The 8,807-nt window shown below is 44.8% G+C and overlaps 1 protein-coding gene across 1 annotated transcript in view; it reads left to right on the top strand.

Moving 5' to 3' along the window:
* The first annotated feature begins 2,487 nt into the window (after positions 1–2,487).
* The window catches only part of klhl5 (kelch-like family member 5), a 41,899-nt gene continuing 35,579 nt past the window's right edge, over positions 2,488–8,807 (top strand). Inside the window, exon 1 of the mRNA XM_085355981.1 lies at positions 2,488–3,098. Coding sequence (XP_085212107.1) covers positions 2,488–3,098 — 611 coding nt within the window. The remainder of the gene's footprint in view (positions 3,099–8,807) is intronic.

The raw sequence follows: 8,807 nt of genomic DNA, 5'->3' as shown, positions 1-8,807 counted from the left end.
TAACATAGCACCACCCAGCTGTATAGAAACTCCGTCATGCTAGCTAGCATGCAGTACGAAAAAGTCAGCATAACGAAAATAAACTCCACCTAAACTTGGTTCATATCTGACCCAGGTGGACTGCAGGTTATAACTTCTTACCTGAAGTTCAGTTCACCTGACACTCTCGGACCAGCGGCCACTTCGGGTCTCTCCTCTTGCCTCCCTTTTCCTTCATCCACCTGCTGGCCTCCACCACTTGCTATTGTTATTGAATCTGTGGAAGCTCCGCAATAGCCACCACACGAAGTAACGAATAACGAGCCTATCTAAATCCCAGTAACGAGTAACGCGTTCCTGATTTTGGCATAATAACTAGTTACCGTGCTCGTTACCACAATAATAACGTAGTTACTGTAACGCGTTACTTAATAACGCGTTAGTCCCAACACTGCATTTATGACAGAAGAAAAGTAGCAAGAGTGAAAGGGAAAGTTTATAAGATGGCAGTGAGGCCTACTGTGATATATGGTTTGGACACAAAGAAAGAAAAAGGTGGAGCAGGAGGTGCTAAGATTTTTATTGACGTTGACCAGGATGGTGCAGTATTAGAAATGAGTGTATCAGATGGACACTTTGGAGAAACGGCTGACATGGTCCTCCATGTGCAGAGGAGGGATACAGGATACACCGGACAAAGGATGTTGGAAATTGGAAGAAGTTGGAAAAAGAGGAATACCATGGATAAGATTTGTGGATGTAGAGAAGGCAGAGAGATGAGGATGCTAGGGATGGGGTGTTTCACTGTGGCAACGTCTAAAGGGAGCAGCCAAAATATGAAGAAGAAGAAAGCAGCTATGCATAGAATGAAGTCATACAGTTTGTTAATGAAGAAATTTAATACCCACATCAATATGTTACTGCAGCTCAAGCTCAAGGTAATTATTTGGTTAATAGTAGCTTAGTTCTTGGCCACATGAGGAGGAAGCTGAGTTGGAGCGTATGGGCCTGTGCAGGTAAGACTATGGGTACCCCTCACATCTCTTTGGAGCTAAAAAGAGGTTATTCTTTAGCTTGTATAGGTAGTTGGAAAGCACGATTCTGCTACAATTAATATTAATTTGTTGAGGCTATTCTGCACTAACAGTCGATCGTTTTTTGTACTTTGGGGGAAAACATGGCAAAAAGTTCTTAAACAGCACTTTTCTACTCTATCTAAACACTCAAAGTGCTTTACACAACATGCCTATATCTAAGTTCATTAAGTGCTTTTATCTAACATTCACACTCCAATCAAGGCATCAGAGAACACCTCAGGGTTCAGTATCGTGCCCAAGGTTACTTTGGCACAAGGGCTACGGCAGCCAGGTACTGAAACACCAACCTTCCGACTAGTGGCTGACTAGTCTACCTTCTGCACTACAGCCACCCCCAATCTCTCCTGCTTTACTTCCAGCTTAAGTTATTTTTGCACTTTTATTACTGTAATTATGGATTTTACCCTGTAGCCTGTAAAGGTGGCCCACTGCACAGGTTTATTAATTATACAGGGTGTGACTGTGGAGTTTGGTTTTTAACCTGTGATTTGGGGACTTGTGCATGTGTGAGTGCAAGCCAAACTGCAACAGTTTGACAGTATTGCCTCTCCTCTTGTGTTTTTTTTAATAAAAGTGCAACGTGAGTTAGGTCAAATACCCCCATTAATACTTTTTAAAGCTAAAAAAGTTTTAAGTTGTAAGAATTTTTTGAAGTAGTATCAAAGAGCAACAACAAAATGTTCACTCTGCCAACTCTGTATTTTGCAGCAGGTTGTAAACATGCATTTTAAGGCTGTACCGTTAGACATTTTAACATGGCTGCCCGTGGGGACTGACTTTAGGAGGCAGCCTCAGGCACCAAGTGAAACAGCACTTTTTCTTTTTTTCAGCTTTGAAGGTTGCATCCTTTTAGTTAACAAGCAATTTCACATTTTTCACGGACTTCTTACATTTTCCAGAGTGGTCTGGGATTAATCGATAGAACCAAAAATTACTTTATCGATCCTGAAAACAGTTAGCAGCAGCCCTAGTTGGTCGTTATTTTCATTTTGATCGACTAATCGACCTCAGCGCGCACAACAAACTGCCTGTCTGCTGGCTTCCATCTCCTATTAATTAATATCGACTGATTGTCTGGTCTGTTGAGTAATGACGGGGAAAAAGACGGTGATGGTGATGGTCCACTCTCTTTCAGCTCTGTGTCATTTGGCAGAGCTGTGACATGAACGTGTCTTTGTGGCAGATGTTTGTGGTTACTTGAAATGCTCTGGCTCTTAAGAGTAGATCTCCTCCTCCTCTCTCCCTCTCTCTCTTTGTGTGTCTGTATACTCCGCTATATTCAGCTCACTCCTCCAGTCGCGGTTACCGGGCGTGCGGTTGCCAGGAGAGACGCGCGTGCAGTGCAGTGTACAGTTTTAACGGCAGAGCGGCACGGGATCTTCCCCGCCATTTCCTCGTGTCGAGCCCTGGAATGTCGAGTAGCGGCTCGGGCTCTTCCTCGCGGAAGGAGTTCGATGTGAAGCAGATCCTGAGAATCCGATGGAGGTGGTTCGGTCACCCCGCGGTCCCTCCGCCTCACTCCCCGCCGCTAGGAGACTACTTCCCCGGCAGGAGAGCGGGCGGCAGCTCCGGAGACGGACCCTCAGTTAGCGGCTCTAGCAACTCGAATTCAAACAGCGTAAACCCCAGTGCGGGGAGTCACGGCGGTCTGGTGGCCAGTGGCAGCGCTGGGTCTAACCTGTGTAACGGCAGCGGCAGAAAGTTTGCTGATCCGGCTGGGAGTCGGGGCGGTCCGGGAGGAGCGGCAGCTGGAGCGACGGGGAGCTCCTGTCCCCGCTCGTTCAGCCAGCCAGAGTGCCGAAGCTCCTCCGCAGCGCTGTCCTGGGTCTCCCCGCCGCCTCAACGTCGCTCTCGCCCCGTGACGAGCATGGAGCCCCCCGGGGAGGCCCCTGCACCCCAGCTGGTGTCCGAGCCCCCCGGGGTTGAGGAGGAGGAGGCGGCGGCGGCGACAGCAGCGGTGGCGGCAGCAGCATGCAACGAGGAGAACAACAACCACCCGGAAACAGACTCCAGCTCTTGCAGGTAGTAGTAGGGGGATGCTGTTGGCAGTTTCTGACTTTTCAGGTGAAAGTTGTGAGCAGAATTTCTGCACTTAGTTGTGTGAAAGACGCACACTTCCCTGAAAAGTTTAAACAAGAACTCCTCGGTGTTCAACTTATCAGAAGAGCATTTGGCAAGCTGTAATTCTTCTAGTTGGGCTGTTTGCAGTCTAGTGCGTTGTTAAGATGGGATCTACTTTCATTTACGTTGGAATCATGTGTTATAGTAGGCCAAACATTAACGACAAATGAAATGGCTTAAACAAGTACAATAGCTCAAAAGGAAGAAATACAATTAAATAGAAGATGTGAATTTATTCGCAATCATGGCTCAAGAGTTGGGAGTTCGCCTTGTAATCGGAAGGTTGCCGGTTCGAGACCCGGCTTGGACAGTTTCGGTCGTTGTGTCCTTGGGCAAGACACTTCACCCGTTGCCTACTGGTGGTGGTCAGAGGGCCCGCTGGCGCCAGTGTCCGGCAGCCTCGCCTCTGTCAGTGCGCCGCAGGGTGGCTGTGGCTACACTGTAGCTTGCCATCACCGGTGTGTGAATGGGTGGATGACAGGTTGTGTAAAGCGCTTTGGAGTCCTTAGGGACTAGAAAAAGTGCTATACAAATACAGGCCATTTATCATTTATTTTCTTTATTGTTGTTCCTTTTGATCTCTGGCGCACACAGGGTCTATGGAAGCTGAATTCCCCCCTGATGAGTTAATAGAATAAGAAGGCTGTTCAGACAGCATGCTCTCACCACTCTCAACATGCAGACAGATGGAAAGATGGATAGAGAAGGTGAGGGCTGAGTACATTTGGGTGTGGTGCACTGACTTCTCCCTCCAACCAACTAATAACACTTCACCAGTCAGGCTCTGTTATTAGACGATGCATGCAAACACAAACAGAAATTCACTCTTGTGCTTATGGGATTTTCAGAGTCATTTACAATATGACTCTAGGGCTGAGCTCTGCATGTTGCTGCATACTGCACTTGACATTTGTATTGTTTTGTTTTCAGCATCAGAGTCGAAGGCTTTTATTCTTAATCCTTAGGGTTCTGCATGCTTGTGTTCACATGCGGAAAGAAGTGTGTTGCATCTGTGTGACCATCCAGCTGTAGTGGTGTGAAAAAGCCATTTAATTAATAGTTGCCTTGGAGATAGGAAAACAGGGTAATTAGGATGTCCTAACCACACTTATATTATTGTGATGCAGTTGTAAAATACGGGCAATGTTTAGGCAGCTTCTTTAGGTGTGTTTACTATACAGGCAAAATGCGTCTGGTAGCCTTCTATCGTACTCCGTGTTCCCCATACACCTCAGAAAATATAAAAGGTTCATTGGAAACAATGCACGCACATGTGTGCACACACAGCTTTCATCAGAGCCAAAGTTGATATACCTATTTTTTTTAAAAACCGATTCATCTTTGATGTCTCTTCATGAACTTGTTTTCACCGCAAACGTGTATGTTTCTGCTTGTGAAGGAGAAAACTGAGGTCTTAAAAATACCCATTGTTATGCAAGGCTTAATGTCGTATCTTCAGTGACGATGGTAGTCCGGCGGCGCTTACACGGCAAATTACTTCTGCCTAATAGTAACACAAGCACGCACACACACGCACATGCCTCGTTAACACAGGCAGAGAAAATTTTCACTGCACGAGTCTGAATGGAAACGTATACGGACGAAGCCATGTCCTTGCACACATTATTGTTGCCATACCAACCCAGACATTAGTGTATGCTGCATACATGTGTAGCTTTTCAGCATGTTTGTTTTGTGGTGTGTGGGGGTTTGTTTGTGTGTTTCTCTGTGCGATTCATCCTCAGAGAGCTCCTGTGTACAGTGTGATACTCCAAAACACGGGTGGCAGAATCCCAAATGGGATCATGGGAAGGGACGCGCACAGAATCCCAGAGCGACTGAAGGCACTGCTCGGCTCCACTCATCTCCTCCTCTCCTTTTCACTTTCACACCCCACCCAGCTTTCCCTCGTTTAATCCTGGTGTACCTCCCTTACTTACCCTTTTTCTCCTCCTGTCCCACATTCATCTCTGCCCACCCCTGGCCACTCATTGCCCTCCCCCTCCACCCCTTCTTTTTTTCCCTTGCTAATGTGTTGGGAAGTGAGCGTATTAAAGAGGCTGGGAGAGAGACACCCAATGACAGTTGGGCGAGTGCCCTTGCCTGGTGCGGGGGTTTAAAAAATCTGGCTTCATGGTGTTGATTTGCCCTAGACACACACTCTCTCTTCCTCCTTTCTCTCTCTGTCCATATTGAGTGGTTGCCAGGCTCAGTTAAGGGGACTGGAAGGCAGCGTTCCCCTACTTCAAAGCCGTCTCCTCTGGCAGTATTTAGCCACACCATTCGTCTACAGACACACATCCACACACACACACATGCACATGCTAGAGAGCAGGAAAGCCAGCCAAAAAGCCTCCTTGGAGGGTTGGAACGGGATAGGAAAGAGGGAGAAAATTGAGGCAAAGATTAATGTTGGGATGAGGTGGAATGAAGAGAGTGAGTAATGAGATTAGTTGGAGATATGAAAGTTGGAACAGGACAGAGAGAGAATGCACATAGGCAGAGATGAGCCTGGCTGTATCACATGTAGGGATGGGTACCGGTATCCGGTGCCATTCTGACATAAACGGTAGTAACCAGACCGAAAAGCAGCACACATTTCGGTGCTTTATTTCGGTGCTTTTTTTCCCCTGAGATGTCATACACTTTGGATTCCAGCCAATCATTTTACCTTTGCAAGGATAGTAGGCGGGCCCAGGTACATACGTTCTTTTAGAGCAGAGCTACAGATTAAAAATGCCCAAAGCGAAGTGGTCAAAGTCTGGCTGTACTTCTCAGTAAAAGATGCAAACTCAACAGCCAGCAACAAGTGCTTTAAGGTGATACTGTGCAAAGGAGGTAACTCCTCGAATCTGATGAAACACCTGGCGACGCATAGCGTTTTGTTAAAAGCCGAGAAATATGCCGTAATTGATAGCTTGCTGCGAGACCTCACATCGTGCACCTCTACTGCGGGTGTGGTGCCTGTTATCGGACCCGGAGTTAGCAACATCCCCCAAAAACCCGAAGATTAGAGTCCTGGCCCCTAGCCCTGCCAGTGTAGCAGAAATGATGAGGATGATGATGGCAGCAGCAGCCGTTCTTCTCCACGTGAGTAGCTTAATGTTGTTCGTGTGTAATTTACGTTGAGTAGGCTAACCACGTTATTACATTAATGCATGTAAGGTGAACTAGCAAACACAGTCGTAGTTACATGCGGCTGTCTTCTTATTTGATGGCACATACTCCCTTCACCCTGACCAAAAAGGCTAAAATGACCAAAGAAAAAGTGGAAAACAGCTAAACATGAGAGGTTTTTGGACAAAGTTTGTTTTTTTTCCATTGATTAAGCACTGCTTCCAGCCAAGAGTGATGCCATATATGCCCCATAGCTGCAGAAAAGTCTAACATTGTTATCTTTTTACAAAAAAACAGCTGAACATGAGAGGTTTTTGGACCAATTTTGTGTTTCTTTAAGCACCAGTTCGAGCACTGTTTAAGCACCGGCACCGTTTCAAAAGTACCGGTTTGGTACTGGTATCGGATAAAACCTAAACGATACCCATTCCTAATCACGTGATTATACTAAATATGTGCATAAACGCACCAGGTGCACATTATTTTCTTTTTTTTAAACAGAGTGAGAGTTTGTTCATTAAAGTCACAAATGAGTTCTTATCTCGTAAGACCTAAGCTTGCATTAACTTGGTTTGAAACGGTGACCTTGTTATGCCTGCTCTAACATCAAGCAGGTGCGGACCTCCGCTTAAGAGGTCGCTTTTCTGTCCACATAAATGTAAATCTGCCGGTTATTGATAAATAAAGAGTCTTTAGCTAGAAAAATGGTTCATTATGTTAGGGCTATCAAAAACCCAAACAGAGTTGAGCCATTAAATCTTGTGTTACATCTCCAGTCTCTCTAGATCCTTGTCGGGCTTGAGCATCTGAGAGTTTTGTATTTTTAAGACATTTTTATAGACACAAGCGCTAACTATTAAGCTGGCTTATATATGTTGTTAGCTCACCGTTATTACAAAGTGTTAGACATGGAAACAGCCTGGCTCCATATGGAGTGGTTCACACATTCGCCTAACAAGCAAAAGATCCTGATTTCGAGAGGAGAATCAGATCCCATGGGGATTGCATCAGGAAGAGTATCCGGTGTGAAAATGGAAGCAGCTGGAGAATGGAGAAAAGTTGCTAAAACAAAAGAACTTTTTTTTAAGGAAGAAAATGACAACTAGATGAATGTTAGAACTTAACAACACTGACCCTCAGTTGTTCAGCTCACATCTGTCCACTTATGTTCCCTAATTAAGGTAGGATAAATCATTCACTGCTCTCACTCTCCTGGATGCGCCGTTAACCCCTCGGCAGCGTTGTATCTAAAGGTGGAAAGCCAGCTTTGCTTTCTGTGTCACTCGGGAGACAAAAAGTGGTAATGTTGATTTTATTTTCCACAACAGATTTCATTTTCACACACAAATGTTCTAATTTATTTTTATATTCAATTATAATCACATTAAGAATATTTGCAACAGCCTCATTATATGCAGTAGCAGGTTATTAGGTTTGATGCTGAGCAGGCGATAGACAGTATATTGAAGGTGGCTGTAGCCACTCTGGGGTCACACTCCAGTTTGTAGACTATTGTTTTGAATCCTTAAGTTTTTTGTTTCTTTGTTTTTTAGCTAGGACTAGCTAGGGGTGGGTGATATATCCTCAAATTTTCATCACATTATTTCAAGGAAATTTGCAATAATTATATTTATGACAAGATGCCAGCAGCAACAGCATTAGATTTGCTGCTGGCAACTCTAAAAGGCAAAAGCTGCTGGCTTAATACTTAACCTTGGAAGTTTTCAGGAGTCTGCACAGTATTGTCACATAATACAGTTTAAACTGAAATGTAGTTTCTTTCTGGGATGTTGTATCTTGGGTCGAGCTATTTAACCAGCTACTTAAAGCGCTTCTGTTGCACCATTTCCATCCACTGGGTTGCACATCAGCTGTTGCTAGCACATCCTCCTCCAGCCGAGCCTTTGTAGTCTGGTTGTACTCGATGATGCCTCAAACTATGAAGCAAATTTGTCGTTTACACCTTTAGCAAGAAGCAAGCAAGCAAAGTGTGCTGCTTTTGTTGGAGGTTGTTGAAGTAGCTTTCTTCTCTTTTTAGTTACTAAACCGTCATCGGGGAGCTAACCTGCTCTCACTCTCAAGCATGCCTGGTATTGTGTCGTTGCCAGGCTTGCTAGGGAACGTGAGGGTGTGGTGTTGCTATATCACTGATATTCTGATATGATGTAAAAATCTGTGGTGGTATAATCACGGACAGGATGACTTGACACAGCCCTAGTGTGAGCTTTTCAGCAAGGTGCATCACTCTGATATTAGTTTTCCTAAGCAAAGGAGTTTTTCTTTTTCCACCCCGAAAGAGCCAAAGAAAAGTCATAAACTTTGTAATAAATCTCTTTTTTTAACCATGAGTATTGGTTTTGTTTTCATTTACTCAGTCTACATTTCTGTTTATTAAAAGGCTAAAAATAAGAGGGAAGTTCATAAAGTAACAGTAAAACGGTCTCTTCTCCTGTATTGTGCATGCATCAATTATGTATACATGCTTAGTCACTG

The sequence above is a fragment of the Diplotaxodon limnothrissa genome, linkage group LG6 (genome assembly GCF_057381915.1).
Source record: "Diplotaxodon limnothrissa isolate DT_005_m linkage group LG6, D_limnothrissa_male_GT1.1, whole genome shotgun sequence".
NCBI lineage: Eukaryota > Metazoa > Chordata > Actinopteri > Cichliformes > Cichlidae > Diplotaxodon > Diplotaxodon limnothrissa.
This window is presented reverse-complemented; position numbering and strand designations above follow the sequence as displayed.